This window comes from Lissotriton helveticus, chromosome 4_1 (assembly GCF_964261635.1).
Source record: "Lissotriton helveticus chromosome 4_1, aLisHel1.1, whole genome shotgun sequence".
NCBI lineage: Eukaryota > Metazoa > Chordata > Amphibia > Caudata > Salamandridae > Lissotriton > Lissotriton helveticus.
In genome coordinates, this window is record NC_136063.1 from 148,745,367 (window position 1) to 148,764,757 (window position 19,391).

At 47.1% G+C, this 19,391-nt stretch overlaps 1 protein-coding gene across 1 annotated transcript in view; it reads left to right on the forward strand.

The window, feature by feature from the left end:
- Window positions 1–19,391, forward strand: part of IQANK1 (IQ motif and ankyrin repeat containing 1) — a 478,492-nt gene that overhangs the window by 260,188 nt on the left and 198,913 nt on the right. The window contains 2 exon segments of the mRNA XM_078686619.1: window positions 5,242–5,406; window positions 15,244–15,435. Of these exon segments, the coding sequence (XP_078542745.1) occupies window positions 5,242–5,406; window positions 15,244–15,435 (357 nt within the window).

A 19,391-nucleotide genomic window follows, 5' to 3' on the forward strand; every position in this document is an offset into this window, starting at 1 on the left:
ACGACATCACCCCTTTGCAAGACCTCTGCAACTCCCTCGCCTCCTACTTCCACAACAAGATCGCGGACATACACAACAGCTTCAGCACTCAACCGACACACGCCACGACCGAACCACCGCCCCCCACAACCACCCTCCACGCCTGGACCCCGATCAGCACCGAAGACACCGTCCACACGATGAACTCCATCCACTCCGGATCTCCGACAGACCCCTGCCCTCACCATGTCTTCAACAAGGCCGACGCTGTCATCGCACCCCACCTGCGGGACATCATCAACACCTCCTTCGACACCGCGACCTTCCCGGAGAGCTGGAAGCACGCCGAACTCAGCGCTCTACTTAAGAAACCATCAGCCGACCCCACCGACCTCAAGAACTACCGCCCCATCTCGCTGCTCCCGTTTCCGGCAAAAGTCATCGAGAAGACCGTCAACAAGCAACTGGCCGCCTTCCTCGAGACGAACGGTTCCCTCGACCTCTCGCAGTCTGGCTTCCGGGCCAACCACAGCACCGAGACCGCCCTGATCGCAGCTACCGATGACATCCGAGCCCTGCTCGACAACGGAGAAACAGCGGCCCTCATCCTCCTGGACCTCTCCGCGGCCTTCGACACTGTCTGCCACCGTACCCTAGTACAGCGCCTCAGCAACGTCGGAATCCAGGAGAAGGCACTGGAGTGGATCGTCTCCTTCCTCGCCGGAAGGACACAGAGAGTCCGCCTCCCCCCGTTCAGATCGGAGGCCACCGAAGTCATCTGCGGCGTTCCTCAAGGCTCCTCGCTCAGCCCAACACTCTTCAACGTCTACATGAGCCAAATCTCAACATCATCTCCTACGCCGACGACACCCAGCTGATCCTCTCCCTCACCAACGACCTCGCCACCGCCAGAACCAACCTGCACGAAGGGATGACAGACGTAGCCAAATGGATGTCGAACAGCCGCCTGAAACTGAACTCGGACAAGACGGAAGTCATCATCCTGGGATCATCACCCGCCGCCTGGGACGACTCCTGGTGGCCCCCCGCCCTGGGCAGCGCACCCAAACCCACAGACCACGCACGCAACCTGGGCTTCATCCTGGACTCCTCCCTCTCCATGACCAGACAAGTCAACGCCGTCTCCTCGTCGTGCTTCAACATCCTGCACATGCTACGTAAGATCTTCCTAAGGATCCCCACCGAGACCAGGAAGACGGTCACCCAGGCCCTCGTCACCAGCCGTCTGGACTACGGCAACTCCCTCTACACCGGAACCACCGCCAAGCTCCAGAAGAAACTCCAGCAGATCCAGAACACCTCAGCACGACTCATCCTGGACATCCCCCGCCGCAGCCACATCTCCGGACACCTGAGAGACCTGCACTGGCTCCCGGTCAACAAAAGAATCACCTTCCGGCTCCTCACCCATGCACACAAAGCCCTACACAACCAAGGCCCAGGATACCTCAACAGCCGCCTCAACTTCTACGCTCCCAAACGCCAGCTTCGATCGACCAGCCACGCCCTCGCCGCCGTCCCCCGCATCCGAAGAGCCACCACAGGAGGAAGGTCCTTCTCCTACGTGACCGCCAAGACTTGGAACTCCCTTCCGACCCACCTCCGCCTGACCCAGGACCACCTCACCTTCAGGAAGCAGCTCAAGACCTGGCTGTTCGAGCAGTAGCGGACCCCCTCCCCCCAGCGCCTTGAGACCCTCCGGGTGAGTAGTGCACTATATAAATGCTTTGGTTGATTGATTGATTGATTGACAGAATTCGCCTAGGGACTTTTTGGAAAGCTCGCAACGAACAAAGTGCTGCAGATAACGAGTCATACTGAGAGGGTCACGCATTGTCATACCAAGTTGCCTGGAGGAACGGGCGACGGTCCTTGCCTATGAGGGTCACCAGGGCATCGGGCGGATGAAATCAGGAATGCGGGAAAAGGTATGGTTTCATGGTCTAGAAGACAGGGCGGAGACTGCAGAGCCTGTCAACTCACAAGCAACGCCGAGGTCCCAGCACCTGTAATCACAGAAGACCCCGCTCCATCGCCTTGGTCATGGGTGAGCCTGGATTTCGGCAGTTTCCCCGATGGGAGAGTCACAGCTGTCCTCATTGACAGTTACACCAAGTATCCGATCGTCGAGGTCTTACCGTCCACAGCTTTTGCCAACCTACAACCAATGCTGGAGAAGTCGTTTGCACTGTTCGGTCTGCCCCACGTCATCAAAACAGACAATGGGCCCCCATTTCAAGAGAGTGAGTTCAAAGACTTCCTCACACGAGCAAGAATAAGACATCACCGCATCACCCCCCAGTGGCCTCAGGCCAACGGAGAGGTCGAACGATTCACGCGAACCACCAACAAAATTCTACGCATAGCGATGGCCGAAAATACAGATCCAGAAGTGGCTTTACAACACTTTCTGAGAGAGTACCGTAGCACACCCCGTTGTACCACACATCGTTCTCCATGGTCGCTCATGCTGACAGGACCCCGCCGAGACCTATTATCCCTGACTGACAACTGGAAATCAGAGCCTTATGACCCGGCGGCTGCCCAGGCAATGAGGCAAAAGACCAACGACAAAGCAAGCCAGCGACGAAGGGCACCTGGGTGTTCCGTACTGCTACGGAATCTGTGTAGTGGAGGAAAATTCCGTACTCCGTATGAACCCGGGTTGTGGACCGTAAAGTCAACCAAAGGTACGGCCGTCACGGCAGAACGAGATGGAGAGACAATAACCACAAATGTCTCGTGGTTCAAGAAGGCCCCCCCCCCCCAGTCAGAACATCACAGGGGGCGGATCAGTCCAAGAACGCGGAGCTGCCCTCTGACGGGGCGGAATGCGACTACTACGGCGGTCCACCCCAAAGTCCTGCTGAACCACCACCGCGCGAGGTTCTCAAGCCTGAGGACACTGTGAACGACCAAAGACCAGCAAGTACCGACCTGAGCAAGAGGTCCGTCGGCATCCGTACAATCTGAGACGAAACCCCCGGCCTAGTAAGAGACTTACTGACTTTGTTTGTTAAAGTACTTTTCCATTAGAAGGCAAACAAAGGTTTCAGGGAATACCACACCAAGGCTCTCTGGTCTAACCATAATATCTATTTCGTGAATGGTTTCGTTGCACAAATATATCCATTTACCTAACTCTCATAATCAGAAAATATGTGTGGTTAAGTTATATCTTGGGGAATGTGCGTAGTAATTTTGGAGTGTTAGAATTTGGAGAACAATGTTATCTGCACTAGCTACTCTAACAGAGACAAGGAGTCTTAATACTCTGCCGAATAACTATGTGCCTGTGTTCAAAGTTATATCATACAATATCACTTTCTTCTCCTGAACTGGAGCAACTGGCAGGAGGAAAGTGAATTTGCAAACTCTCAGTAGATTTTCATCTGACCAAATATACAGGTGCATATTTGCTCATGCAAAATTGTGATTCACAAAAATGATTTAGGAGCACAGTGTTCAGACCTACTTCTGTAAATGTTTGTGAATTCACTGAAGCTGTAAAGCTGCACTAACGCAATGACATATACCATAGGTGCACTTTTGTTACTTTCTTTAAGGATTGGGCACCTAATTTATTTTCATGTGTCCTACTGTCTTATCTAAATTGGTTGTACTCCGATTCGCCTTTTTGGTGCACCCCAAATTAATTTGGACTACAGCGTTGACTTCCTTTTAGAAGGTTTCGGATGCCTAAACTGCCCTAGAGGACACGCAACAAAAATAGAAGCATATGTTAATAGTCCTCACCCAAGGTTCCTCAACTTCTTGATTGTCTGTAACGTGTGTTTAGCTACCCTGCAATTTGTCTTTTTGAGTAAACCTGGTCACTCCAGTCCTGGCATAACGACACCAGATATGGGTGGACCTGAGGATATATTTTAAGAAATACTTGTATTGCTGGATAAGTCTTCACATCTAATTTGATTGCTTCATATGTACCTGATGATTCCTTGCAATAATGGAACAACTTTTTAAAAAATGTGCACAGTCGTCATTATTGAAGAAAAAAAGAATGAGGCCTTTTTGATCCAGACCATCATGCTCTGGGATTGTGTATCCACCAGCCTCAGTACAACTTTAGGAACACCGGTACTCTTCCCCTGTCCATATGATCTGTGTCAGTATGAGAAAAACTTCTATATACAATAAATATTTTATATATATATATATATATATATATATATATATATACACACACACATAGATACATACATACACACACACACACACATCTCAAAAAATCTCTGTTGAGTTGGCCAGCAACAGGGCACTGACTGCACGCAGGGAATTGGGTGCGGCAAGACCTTGCCACCAGCGCCATGCACAGCTGAAGGCCGTATGTGATGGGAGTTGGGCAAAGGGCCTTCCCACAGGATAGGCTCTGCGTCCATTACCGCACCACACACAAGGGTTGGACAAAGGGTCTGGCCACAGTGGCGGGGTTTGGCTGTCTGGAGGGTTTGGGTGCAGGACCTGGCCATAGGTCAGTCCCTGCATACAATCTCCTACTGCAGAGAGTCAAAAGCTATACCTAGTGAGGGAGTTCATGAATATGAGCTAAAAACCTAAAAATTCCCCGAGGAAAAAGTTTGGAATGACATTCTAGTTAGATGTGGTAATACGATCTTACTTTACGTAAATTTTTTTAAAAGAAACAACTAGAAATTCACTGAAATACATGGTTATGGTGACCTTGCATTTAGGCAAGTTACTAAGATATTAGCTTCCATAAAAAAAAAACCCTAGCAATGAACTGAACAAGCCAACGGTTAAACTGACGTAATAGATAGACCTTGCAATAATATAAAGACTATTGTTTTAAAACGAAACAAAAAACACTGAAATTCGACGGTTATAGTTTACTGAGCTAACTAGATCGCTCACTGCCCCCCCTGGATGGCTTATGACCTCACATATTACATCACTCATAACATGTTAAATGACATCTTTGAAGACATTAGATTAGAATAGAGCTTGCTTTTAATTGAATCTGCATGAAACCATTTGGATATTGCTTTTTGTAACATTGTGTGATTTCTTTTCTACTTGTCCTTCGAGGAATGGGTGTTGATAAATGTGTATATCAACAGAAATAAGATGCAGTGAAGTAAACATAGTGTGTGCATATCTTATTAAGGGAACCTATGTACCCACCTACCCACCTACTCTGTGCCCAGAGTGAGCTCCATTACAAGTGTTTGAGCTCTTGTTGTAACTTCTTGTTCTCTTCAGGCCTTTGTGGCAATGGTCAAAAGGGAGCAAGCGGAAGCCGAGCGTCGGAGACAGAAAGATGAAGAAGAGAGGAGGAAGAAGATGGAGGAGCAGCACAGGAAGAAGCGTATCTTGGAGGCAGCCTTCGATGGGGACATCGATGAGATTCTTGCTGTCTTAACGGAGGTCAGTGCACATATGTTGACACACATAGAGAGCAGTCTTTTGCCATTTAATCTGTTGCGTCTCTGCATTGGTCTTTGTAAAAATGTATGTGATCTCTATCTAAAGGGTAGCCTTTGAAGATGATAATGTAGCATTCTTCCATTGCTGGGCGCAAGTAATGCTAAGGTTTATGATTGGAAGACTCCCTACCAGTAGATCTCTTTCACAAATTGTCTCTCTTTTAACTCTCATGGTTACACAGATAGTGGCAGCCAATGAAGACAGACTTGCCATTCTAGTTCATATTTTCTCCTGAATAACATATGCCTGGATAACTAAGTCAGCCTTTCTTTTAGACATTCAGAAAGCATATTTAAGTAGTAGCTTGTGTAATAACATCCCGCATAACTCTATCTCTTTGTCTAAATCACATTTCATAGGAAAGATATTTTCTAACCCCTTAGCAAACACCTAAAAAAACCTCTGAACATAGCTTACCTCCACACCTCTAATTCACCTGTCTAGTTCTCATTCTGCTTCCGACTGGTCCACCTTGTCTCCAATTCCTTTGTCTGACTTTCAAACATAGAATTCAGTTTATATTCTGACAATGCTAACAACCCTCACTTCTTTAGTTAGCTCCTGATACCTTCTACGAGACCTGGCTCTTAATCATGAAGTTCTTGCCCTGCCAAGGATATTTTCCATCTGTCCTTAAATTTGTAGATACCAAAGGGGATGATGGACGGAGCGTTTTTGCAAATCAAACACTCATATCCAGTCAACTGATCTGGGTTTAATTCGTCATCATTCTTTAGCTCACTCCACCACCCCAGTTCAGACATGGCCATATGCAAATCAGTCTGACCCTGTGCCTCATGGGAACAGTCCAGCCCGAACTGCCAAGCCATGTCTTCCCTGGACCAGAAACAAGCATCCTGGGACCGGTTTCGGGCTAACAGCCCTCATCAGCCAGGCTATCTTGAATCCAGTGGCAAAGTGAGCAAGGGACTCACGTCTGGGCATACTCTGCCAACTTAGCGCGAACAAAGAGATACCAAAGGGGATGATGGACAAAGCGTTTAAGCAAATCAAACACTCACCCCCAGTCAACTGATCTGGCTTTAATCCATCATCATTCTTTAGCTCACTTCACCACCCCAGTTCAGACATGGCCATATGCAAATCAGTCTGACCATGTGCCTCATGGGAACAGTTCAGCCCGAACTGCCGAGCCATGTCTTTCCTGGACTGGAAACAAGCATCGCTTTTTTGAGACACCTTTTTGGGGGCTTAATTTTTCCTCCAGCTGCCCGGAATCTCACTTGTAATTGCATTTAGGGTAGTGTTATAATTGGGGCTCTCTGGTTGGCACAGGTAGGTACTTGTGTCAAGCAGGGACCCTCTCCTCTAGTCAGGGCAAGGGAATTACTCTCTCCAAATAACCCCTGCTCACCCTCTAGGCGGCGTGGCGCGAGCAGTCAAGGCTATTTCAGAGGCGATGTAAGTTAAGCATTTGTGACCACATACAGTAACCCAGTGACAAGACTACAAATGGACACCACACGGGTTTTATATAAAAAATAAGTATACTTTATATAGAATTATCACAAGACAAATAAACGACAAAAATAATCCCCAGTACTATTAGCTTTCAAGAGTTCTGGTTTAAAAAGGCTTAAATCAAAGTTCTGTGCGAGTCGGTTGCCTTGTCCGGCTACAGCGTTGCTGAGAAGAACACAGAGTCTAACAAATCCAGCGGACCGCGGCGGTCCGGGCCCACTCAAATGTCGACAGACTCAGTCACAGTACCTTTTCCTTGAGGCAGCCGGCACGGATGTGCGAGCCGGTTCCGGTGTTTGTCGCAGTATAGAAAAAAGAAAGCGTTGCAGGTCACAGTGTCCTTCCAGTCGCGGTGCAGGCTACGGCTCGTTGATGGCGTCGTTGAGCTCAGAGCTTGCGTTGTTCGAGGCAGACATTGCTCGTTGCGGTGCTTCCAGCTTTACAGTGCTCGACAGAGCCGGAGTTCGGGAGCTGGCGTCGATCAGTCCGGACAGCGGTGCGAGTCGGGCGGTGTGTCGCAAAGCGTGCGAGGCGGTGCCCAACTCCGGTGCGGTCACAGAACTCGAAGTCAGCAGCAGTGACCGCGTCGGTCAGACCAGTTTGAGTCGGTTTAGCGAGGCGTTGCACGTTGCGGTGTCCTTCCAGTCCCGGTGCAGGCTACGGCTCGTTGACGGCGTCGAGACGGAGTCGGTAAGCGCAGAGCTTGCGTTGTTTGAGGCAGACGTTGCTCAATGCGGTGCCTACAGGACACCAGGCCGGTCGTGAGAGTCGGTCACAGCTCCCTGCCTCTGTAGCCGCTGGAACAGCAGCAATTCACAAAGGCTGGTGAAGTCCACTGGTCCTGGGACTTCGGTCAGGGGGCAAACTCTCTTCCAAGCCCTTGGAGATCTTTGCACAAGTTGAAAATAAAGGTAAAGTCCACAAAGTCCTTTCTCCTCTCTTTGGCAGTCAGGCAACCACTGCAGGCCAATCTCCCAAGCAGCACTTCAGCTTGGGAATAGTCTCTCCTCAGTTTCTTCAGGTTCCTTCTCCTCAGCAGAGGTTTCGTCTTGTCAATTCCAGGAGTGATCTAATTTCATGGGCTCAGGGTCCCAATACTTATACCCCAAAATCCTTTGTTCTCTGAGGGGAGAGGGGCGTGTGCCCAGTCCAAACCAGTTCCTGAGCACTCTGTTTACCAGACTGCTCCTTTCCTTTTACAGTGCAGAGCAGGAACATCAGACGCCCCACAGGAGGTGGAGTCAGCATTGTGGAAGGCAAGTACAGTCCGGGAACACTCTGTTGACAGTCTTCCTTCTCTTCTTTCAGTGTGCAGGGCAGTGACATCAGACACACCACAGGGGGTGGAGCCGGCACTGTAGAGGGAAGGCCCAGCCCTATTTAGGTCCCAGGTGCAACTCCTCCCTCCCATCTAGATGCTGATCTCTCTATTCACCACCGGGTGGCCCCAGCCTGTCTCCTGGAATCCCCCAGCCCTGTCACACACACAAACCCAGACAAAGAATTCACAACCTAGCAGAGGCGGGCTGAAATGGTTAGGCAAGCAAATACCTACTTTCTAAAAGTGGTATTTGCAAACACAGAACATTAAAATAAACGTTATTAAAAGATGTATTTTATTATCCTGAGTCCAGGGATATTAAACTCGAACTTCTACCATGTTCTCTGAGTCTGTTAGGATTATAGAATGTAACAATTCTAACAGCCCATTCTGGCCTATGGAGAACAGGTAGCCTTGCAATAGTGAAAAACAAAAATGGCTGTAATTCACTACTAGGACATGCGACACACATCAGGGCTTGTCCTGCCTTATACTTACAATGCACCCTGCCCTTGGGCCTACCATAGGGGTGACTAATATGAAGACAAGGGAAGGTTTGGGGACTGGCAAGTGGGTGCACTTTCCCAGTCAGCATGACAGTACCAGACTGCACGCAGGTTCTGCAATGGCAGACCTTAGACCCATTTTACAAGGCTGCTTCTGTGGGTGGCACAACCAGTGCTGCAAGCCCACTAGCAGCATTTGGATTACACGCCCTGGGCACTCTCAGTGCACTGTACTAGGGTCTGACAAGTAAACCAAATATCCAATCAGGGAACCACTAATCAATATATCAAATTACAGTAGGGAGCACTTGCACTGTGGCACTGGACAGCAGTGGCACAGTGCCCAAAGCATCTAACACCAGAAAAACACATGAGGCAACAGCGAAAAAAATGGAAGGGAGACCCACACCAATGGTGCCAAGTCTAACAGGTAGCATACTGATTATCACTTTGATCGGATGGCACATACATTTGTACCACAATATGTTTAGTTTTTTTTTTAACAGAGTTTTATAAAGCAGGAACTTGACCCGAAGGTATCGGGTATCAGACCGCTTTACACAAGCACCAGTTGCATTACATGAGGACGCATTCATTTTTGTAAGGCAGTTCTCATTACATTACAGTCAAAGATATTTGCCTGGTGCAAATGAAAGAAGGCATAAGCCTTTAGATTTGATGGCATTCTACAGGTGCTCTTTACCATCTATTAACAGTGAGGCATTGCACCTTAGAGGTGCTTGAGAGCGAAGTGTAGGGTTGATGTTCAGATGCACATGGCCTCTTTTCCAGGCATAGACCGTAGTGACTAGGACTTGGTGAGAGGACAGGAAGCGGTTTAGGGCACCAGTGTATAATTTCCTATGGGCCTGCAATGTGGTCAGCCAGCGCCACCTCCAGGACTCACCATGGAGTGTTTAGGGAGGTATGAGTATGTACCTAAGGGGTATGAGTTGCAAGGCCAAAGTATAGTCTGTGATGCTACCCATTGCACCACTAGCGACTGAGGTGTGCAGTTTAGCAAACCTCTGTCAGGGCTTGCGTCCACCGAATGAAAGGTTTAACTTTTTTTTTTTTTTTAAATGACCTAAATTATTTTTGTGGGAATCTGGAGAGGGATCATCAGAACAGAAAGTGGTAGTTTAGTCTGGGTAAAACATCCATTTTGAGTAACTGGGTCTTATCCCATAAGGAGAGGTTAAGCTGAGTCCACTGCTGAAAGTCTGCTTTGATGTGGGAGTGCAAGGGGCCAAAGATTGTTTCCAACCATGTTAGTCACCTGTGGTGATATCATAATACTCAGGTACTTCAATGAATCGGGTGTCCACGAAAACCTTGCATTTGCCCCAGTACATCTTGTAGCCAGAGAGGCCTGCGAATCTTGATATCAGTGAAGTCATGGTATCAAGCGATGGCGTCAGGTTTGAGAGGGTAACCAGGATGTCTTCTGCATACAGTGATACTTTGTGTATCCCACCCTGCGTCATTATACCATCAAGGCTGTGGGAATTACTAAAAGCAATTGCCAAGAGTTCTAAAGCTATGATAAACAGCAATGTGGAGAGGGGGCACACTTGTCATGTGCCCCTATGGAGGGTGAAGGGTGGAGATACGTGACCATTACACGTCACCCTCGCTGTCGACTGAGTATAGATGTTCCGCACCCATGCTAGAAATGTGGGCCCTATGCCTGCCGAGCAGCCAAAGGTCCGGAGCGGTCCTGCTCGTCTCTCAGCCGGGTCAGTGGAAGGGCTCCACCTGGAACTACGGCATCTGACCCCTTGCATCGGAGGGGGGCCGTGAACGGGTGCTGCCAACTCTGGAGGTCTCTTAGGGAGATGCCATTTTCCCTGAGTGCCACACTTTGCCCCCGTGCCATTCTCATTGCCATTCCACATCTTCAAGGAGCAGGATGTCGCTGAAAACTTGCCAGTGCAATTATGTGATCTGGGCCATGACTGCTTTCAGCCAGTACTGACAGACCACTTCCCCAGGTCTAAAAAACGTATGGATTGTCTAAAGGAAGGCGGATTCCATGTCAGAGAAATCAAACTTGTGTGATCTGTAAGACAAGGAGCAGGTGGATTTGCCTGCGTCCTCCCAGCTCCACTCAGAACCAAGCCCCTGCCTTGGCCTCTATATAGTTTTCCATCCTCAGCTCCTGCGCCTTCATAGATTTTCTGAGAGCAGTGTTGAAGGCAATAGTGACTGCTGATGTACTTGCTCCTCAGATACCTGTGTCTCTGGTACTTCTCCTAGGACCTGACAACCCCTAATTGGAGGTAGATGAGTCTATTTGCCAAATGTACACAAGATGCCTCATTTTTCAGATCTGGGCACTGATCCTGATGCCAATAGCAAAGCCCACGAATTATCACTCTGTGCTACCCAAAGCCATAGATGCTGTGTCTATTGAGGCCCCTGAGAATAATGAAATATGTGCATTGGTCTCAGACTCAGCTCCCATCAAAGCCAGTTTGTTTTCCACTATGTTGGAGTTAAAACAGAAAGGCAGGCTTCCTAAGCATATGTGTTCTCTCACAAGTGTGTGATTAACCAGGGAGTCCTTGACTCCATCTGCGAGGCTGGGGGGCACAACCATCAACGCATCATTCATTCACTTGAACTTGGAGAATAGTAGGTTCTAAATGCATCCATTCTAAAATCTTCTGATTCTGGGGTCCTGCAAACAATTGATTAGAGACAGTCCAGTGTGCTTTTCGTATACGAAATTGGGTTCTCGGACTTGCTCAATCTCCCTCAAAGAAAGATCATAATCTCACCAGAGAGGATAGGTCTTAGGTGCACTGATAGAGCAAGATGACTTCACACCTCTTTATTGTGACTTAACTTGAGGGCCTTGTTCTTGCAGAGCTAGGTATCAGTCATTTAGGCCTTTTGCAGTGTCCCTGGGCATGTTGGCTGCTGGCATGAAGCTCTCCACTAGAGGACAATGCAATAGCAAATGGTTGAAGTTCTGTTTCTGGATGTTGCATTGAAGGACCTTGCTAACTCTCTTACATGCTTGATTACCTTCTTTCAGAGTCTAGTCGAATTAGGACACCTGCAAAATCAATCTAGCGCCTATTGAGGTCTACTGCAATAGACCTGTAGAATTCTCCATTTCCAGTGAGGACATTAAATGGTATCTAGTAGGTTTAAGGGACCTATTTCCTTAGTGAAATGACTGGTCTTAAATAGATTGATGAACAAACCATTCTGGTTCATAGAGTTTCTTTCCTGAAAGACTGCCTTCCTGTTTGATGTAGCCTGTGACAGCTTTATAGTGAACGGCAAGCCCTGTGCGCTTCAAACCAAATATTATGTTCCATTGAAATGGCAGTCTTGAGGATTCCCCACTAGTGTTCTCAAAGAGATGTTTCTCCTTTGTCTTCTTCCACTTCTGCATTCCTCCTCAAGTAAGGAAACTTTATATAATTTGGAGTTCAAGTGCATCTTCTGCTTTTATTTTGAGACTGAGTGTCCAGATTCTCAATTCTGGTTTCCATTGGATGCTATTTTGATCTCTTGGTCAACCATATTCTTTTGTGATTTTACCAATTCGGACTGATCACCGGATTCCATTTGGCCTCACCAATGATGGACCTTTTTCAGTTCTCAGACCAACGATTTGGAAGGTTGTTGGATGGGCAAATTGGCTTTACAGGCTGCCAGAGAAAAATTACAATTACAGTCTAACATTGTTGAGCTTGGCAGAATGATACTTAATTTATCTTAGTATAGAAACACAGGTGGGCCTTTTGACCGTATTTAGGAACTAAAGGAAGCAAATGGCCTTTTAACAAGATGATGAAGGAATGGTAAGTGTTTGAGTGGTGCATTCAGAATGGATAAGCCCCCTTGAGATGTCATGAGATATCCAGCCTGATGATGTGTGTCATTCATATTGTAAGCTCACGCCTGCAATACTCTTTCTTTTGTGTTCACTTGTCAGCCTCAACTACATGTTAAAAATCCTTTTTTAAATTAAGATGTTGTAATTGTAGACTCCAGAAAGGTCTTCATAAAGGGCTTCCCTCACGAAGGAACCATGGCCTAGATGTAGGTAATCGCAAATTATCGAATGGTAAATACCGAATTTTACTGATTCGGTATTCACTATTCGGTAATTGCTATGTAGGTAAAAAATTCGGTAAAAATACCGAAGCGGTATGATTCGGTATTTACCAATTCTGTAATTACAGAATCTGTATTTGTCATTGATTCCTATGGGCCTTGAAGACCATAGGATTAGAATCGGTAAAAATACCGAATTTACAAGGGGGACAGGGTGTCACTTTGACACCCTGTTGCACCCCTGTTTCGGGCTTGTGTGCCATGTGACACAAATACATGCCCTTAGGGCATGTCTGTGTGCCGCATGGCACAGGTGTACATGCACAGATGTGCATGTTCACACTGTGCGACTCTGGGCAATAGCTTGCTTAATCTCCACTACGGCCTCTCGCGGCGGGATGCCTGGGTTTCACCTTGCGGATACCCTGCCGGGGTTATCTCACAGGGGAATACCAGGACGGGTTCCCTAAGCAAGCGCTTAGAAACCGCTTGGTGATTTGCGCTATATAAATTCATTTACATGTACATGTACACATGTACACTAGAATTCGTTATTTACCATGGAATAGTATTCCATGGTAAATAACGAATCGGTAAGGGCCTGTGGCACTGATTACAGTGCCACCTACATAATGATTTACAGAATCGGTATATTTACATGTAGGGGGCACTACATTTACATGTAGGGTATTTTACTGAATCTGTAAATTTACCGAGTCGGTAAATATACCGATTCTGTAAATAAATTGCCCCCTACATGTCAATTCCCAAATACCGGTCGGTAACGGTAATTGGCGAGCTACATCTGGCCCCATGTTTGTTGTTTGGAAGTTCAGTGTTGTTTTATTCAAATTGATGTTTCCACCCCCTTCCCCCCCAACCCCCATGCAAAAATCAGAGTTAAAAGTATATTTCTTGGAAATTTACCTTTTTGATAGTTATAACATAATTTACAACTTTGAGCAATTGTATTTTTATAGAGGAAATTTAAGAGATTTTAAATGAAGGAACTGCCGCATTAAATACTCACCCTACGTTCCTTTATGGAAGAGTATATTACAATTTTAATAAGTGAGTGGGGCTCACCTCTGTTCTACGATTGTTCTAAAGCCTCTGCAGAACATGCATTAGATATCCAACAGATGTTGAAGTACTATATCAGTAAAACTAAAGATTTGAGGAAATGTGAACAACTGTTTGTTTCGTCTGCTGCTCTGTGTGTAGGTGCTCCTTTATCAAACCATAGATAGATAGATAGATAGATAGTTTCTTAAATATGGTTGTAGTATACCAAAGTAAGCAAGCACATTAGTTGAAAGCCAGAGGCACATTCTACAAAGGGCATGGTGCAACAGGAGGCTTCTTACCTAACATGCAATTGCTGAGGAAGCAGCGCTGCTACACCAAGGTCAGTGTGCACTTCTACTAAACATGACTGTATTGGTGACCCTCTCTCATATCGCAGAACTGATGGTTTTCTCAAACACGTTAAACAGGACTGAGGGCTTGTGAGGAATTATTGGTACTACAAGGTGGTGAAACTTACATTAACATCACCTGCTTCCACGTGCACCCGCTGTTATTGGCTGCTTTTCCCCCCAAGACTGTTAGTTTTGCACTTACGTTTATTTGGTTTTTTTTTGCTTTGAAAACTAGTCCACTTATTGTGTGATGTTTAAATACTCTAGAAGTGTTCTTATAGATCTGGGGTACTAGCCTATTGGTAATCACTGAAAAAGGTTCCAGTGTAAGAGCATTTTCCTTAACTCTAAGTTCTTGGACCCTTGTCGGCTTGTAGATTGGCTTCAGAAGTCTGTAGGAGCCTCAAGGTATCGGTGTTCTACTGGTGCATTCTGTTATCCCGGCCGTGTAGCCTTATTATAAATAAAGTCTTGTTCCATGTTAGGTTAAAAAACACACTTACTGAATTGGGAGCTTTCTTGTGTGCAATTGCTTGTCAAACAGTGCCTGGGTGTAAACCAGTACAATCTCTTGGAAAGATCATCAGCAGTTCCCAGCTTGGTCCTTGACAGCAAAGCTAACCTACCAGTTGAGAGTCAAAGTAAAGAAGATGACTAGAATGCCCCTGACACAGTATATGTAGCATGAGAATTTGTAGGCGAAGCATTGGCCACTTTTCTTGAAATAACTGTAAATATCTTTGTCTTGTGTTGTTGATGGATACTGTGCAGCTCACACTTCAGATTTGGATGTCTCGTGGTACCTGTAGAATGGGTGACATTATTAACTCACTCAAGAGATCTCAGAACATGGAAGATAGAGTATACCTGACAGAGTTTGCACACATACAAAGAGTGAATTTAAATCATAGAAATACTCTCTATGCACCATCTGCAACTCTATCTACTCTCTTGTTTTCTCTCTCGTAAGGTGTCAGACCTGGATACAAAAAACGGAATCGGATACGATGAAAGAGGGAAAGCAGTGCGCCTCCGAAATCAGCTTAACATGGTGGACTGCACTGATGCCAATGGGAATACTCCGCTCTCTGAAGCATCAGGGGGAGGCCATCCTGAAGCCATCAAACTTCTTATAGAGAGAGGTGCTCAGCCAAACAGCCAGGTGAGTGCATAAAACGAATGATAATTTTGGTATTCCTCCAAATTTCTTCAATAAATGAATCTAAGAACTCAGGGCCCAATTCACAGAAGTAATCTGAGGCAAAATCCTAAACTTACTACTTTTGGTATTCACAGAAGGCATTTAGTAGTAGTAAAGTTAGGATTTTGTCTTAAGTCTGTCTTAAGTCTGTCTTAAATCTGTCTTAAATCTGTCCTAAGTTTTTCCTAAGTCAAATTTAAGACAAAATCCCGTGATACAGGACTCCTCAGTTGTCCCCTGGAGGAGATTCCAGTGATTGCAGAGACCTTTGCGGATTTCTTTCGGGGGTTATACTCGAGATGCCCTCTGCTGCTTGAGGAAACCGCCAACCCCCTTCTGGATAGCATGCCACTGCCGACTGTGCCGGGTACCGTGGCCCAGTAATTGGACCAGACTTTAACACTTGAGGAGGTGTGTGACGCAGTGTCGGGATTGCAAGCCGCCAAGAAGGCTGGGCCCGATGGGTGCTCCACTGAATATTCTAAACGCTTCCGCGAAACCCTCTGTCCCCATCTTCTGAACCTCTATGTAGTGGCTTTGCAGCAGGGGTTCTTCCCGCCAAAACTAGATGGGGCTACAATCGTGGTCCTACCCAAGGAGAGGCTCCCAAAGATCAGTGTTCCTCTTACCGGCCGGTCTTGCTGATCAACACCGACATCAAGATTGAAGCCAAAGTACTGGCTGCGCAGCTGGGCAAAGCCTTGCTCTATCTAGTACACCCGGATCAGTGCAGATTTATGTCGGGCTGCAGCACGCGCCATTGTTTTAGGAGGGTCCAGGTGGCGCTGTCCCGTTTGGCAAACCTCAGTAGCACTCTGGCTCTCCTGCTGCTAGACTTCACTAAGGCTTTCAACACGGTGTTGTGGGATTTCCTGGAGGAGGTTCTTCGGCTGCCTTGTCTGGGGGAGGGGTTTGGCCACATAGTTTGCTCCTCTTCCACTCCCCGACCGCTCAGGTCAGGGTGAAAGGGGTTCTGTCTCCAGTATTCCTCATCGAACACAGTACACAACAGGGGTTCCTCTTGTCCCTACTGCTATTTGCCCTGGGGATGGAGCCTCTAGCGCGGGTCATACAGTGCGATGCTCAGGTGTGGGACTTGCAGTGGGGAGCTGGTCTTAAGGACCGCAAATCTTATTACGCGGACGATATGCTCTTGTTCTTGAGTAACCCACAGTACTCTAGCCCCTGGTGTCTTAAAATTCCACCGCTCTACAGTGAGGCTTCCGTGCTCCAGGTTAATGAAGGCAAAACTTGCCTAGTAGAGATTAGGGGCAATGCTCTCGTGTGGATTTGGTGCCCTAACATTCTCCCTCTCCATAACTCTTTTAAATATCTCTGGGTCTATGTTTCTGCCACACCCGACCTGGTCTGGGCTCTTAACTTCCTAGGTCTGGACATACGCTTGATTGCGAGTTCAACTACTGGGCCACACTCCCACAAACCCTCATGGGGCGCATGGCCCTCTTTAAAATGGTGAGCCTACGATAAAGGGCATATCACGAATGACAACGACATAGCAGACACTTTCAACAATTTTTACAGGCAGCTCTGTTCTAGTGAAAGCTTAGATCCTGCAGAAAGCTTAGCCTACCTTCAAAACGCGAACACATCTCGCCTTAGCTCAGAACAAGCGGTAACAACATGCAAAATCGCAGGGACTGGACGGATACCCCCCTGGCTTCTACAAAACGTTCTACCACACTCTAACCCCCGTCCTTACCAGGCTTTGCAATTCCTTTACCACACAAGGCGCGATACCCGTGATACCAAAACTGGGCCTGGACAAGCCACAGTGCAGATCGTACCGGCCGATCTCTTTGCTAAATGTGGACCTCAACTTTTCACAGGCATTTTGGTTGGTAGACTAGGTCCACATATGCCCTCAATTATAGAACCAGACCAAGCCGGCTTTATACCCAATAGACAAACAGGCGACAACACCAAACACATTTTACACATTATTGAGAAGGCAGCGCAGACCCCAAGTGAACTGCTGCTATTAGCGATCGATGCTGAGAAAGCTTTTGACAGAGTGCACTGGCCTTTCTCGGAGCAAGTCCTAGTGCACTTTGGTCTAGGCGACAAATTTAGTACACAAGTCTTAAATTGCTATCAATTGCCCACCGCGTTGGTACGGGTCAAAGGTCATACCTCCGACCCCTTTCCATTTGGCAGGGGCACACAACAGGGTTTCCCATTGTCACCCTGCTTATTTGTTCTCTATATAGAGCCCCTAGCCCAACGAATATGAGATGACCTTCAGATCACAGGAGTCGTCTTTGGAGGGGAACAGCATAGAATTAGCCTAAATGCCGCAATGTGCTAGTGACCCTGGATAAACTGACCACAGCCCGACCGGCATTCTTGGTGGAACTGGAGGCGCTCAGCCTGGCGTCGGACTTCCGGGTCAACGTTGAAATGTCTCAAGCACTGGGGCTCTCTCTATCCTCAGAATTTTCGACTAGCATAAGGACGCAATACCCCATCCAGTGGAACATCACGGCTCTCCCGTACCTTGGGATCAAACTGACTCCAACAAACGTTCTCCATATATTACCAATCCCTCTACAGACAGGTTAGAAATGAGTTCTCTCGTTGGAAACATCATCAGATATCTTGGCTGGGCCGGATAGCGGCTGTCAAAATGACTGTACTCCCCACGATACTTTAATTATTTCAAACATTACCTAAGGGACTTCAGTCTGAGTTATTTCAATTTATCCGACTGGGGAAGAAGAACTGCATGAGGAGGGAGATAATCTACCTTCCACCCTGAGAAGGGGGACTTGAAATCCTTGGTAGAGTGGCACCAACTCAAGTCTGAGAAACACTGACTCTTCCAAGATAGGGCGGTGGCGGGCACCTTCCTGTGGAAAGTCCCCTCCTTAAGAAAGCATATAGACTAGGGAATCTCTTATCCTTCCCCTATCAAACAAGCGACAGTGGAAGCATGGGATCAAATGAGCACTAACTGTGGACTGACTTCCTTTTCCTTCTCCAATGACACCACTGATTGATAACCCAGACTTTACTCCTAGACTCGACCTAGGTTATGGACAACTCCGTCATTGACTATTACACCAGAGCGACCGACCCAACATTCAGAGACATCTTTCACCATATGAGAAATGGCCGATTACACACTCATCAGAGAAACAGCTTATATCTGAGATATATACATTTCTGAACCAATGCAATAGACACACATATAAGGCCAGCCAACACAGGTGGGAGCAAGACCTAGGCAGTTGAGTGGCAGAGAATGGGAGGATATATACTTTAGGGTGAGACACACCCCTTGCAACACCTCTCTCACCGAAACATTCATTAAAACCACTTCATATTGGGATTTTACACCAGCTAGGTTACATACGAATGAACCCAGAACAAAGTGCCGAGTGGTGGAAGGGCTGTGGAGCTCAAGGAACCTTAGTTCACATTTTGTGGGATTGTTCCCGGCTCCAAACAGACTGGAAACAAGTAGTTGATGAGTTTGACACCCACCTCAAAACGCACTCTCCAGATTCCCCTCTTATATTGTGTTAGGCCTACCTAATCCTCTTACATATCCCCTGATGTCTAGAAGGTGCAGACAAAAAGGCCTGGCTTTGGGGGTAGCGTTACAGAACATTCTAGCACACTGGGGCTCAACACAAGTGCCCACATACACAGGTTGGTTATACCGGCTGTGAACCGTACTAGGCATGGAGAGAATTTCTCTGACACTTTCTAATCTAACCTGTGGCACCCTTATCTATCCCTTCTCATGCACGATTTCAGGGAACCGGCATGCCCAAAGTATTTCCAGCTCCTGCGACTGTCAGAAGCCAACTCTAGTCCATAACTAGTCATGATGTCGTACTACACTGAATGTTGTATCACACACACACGACCATATGTGAACTACGTTTGGGAGA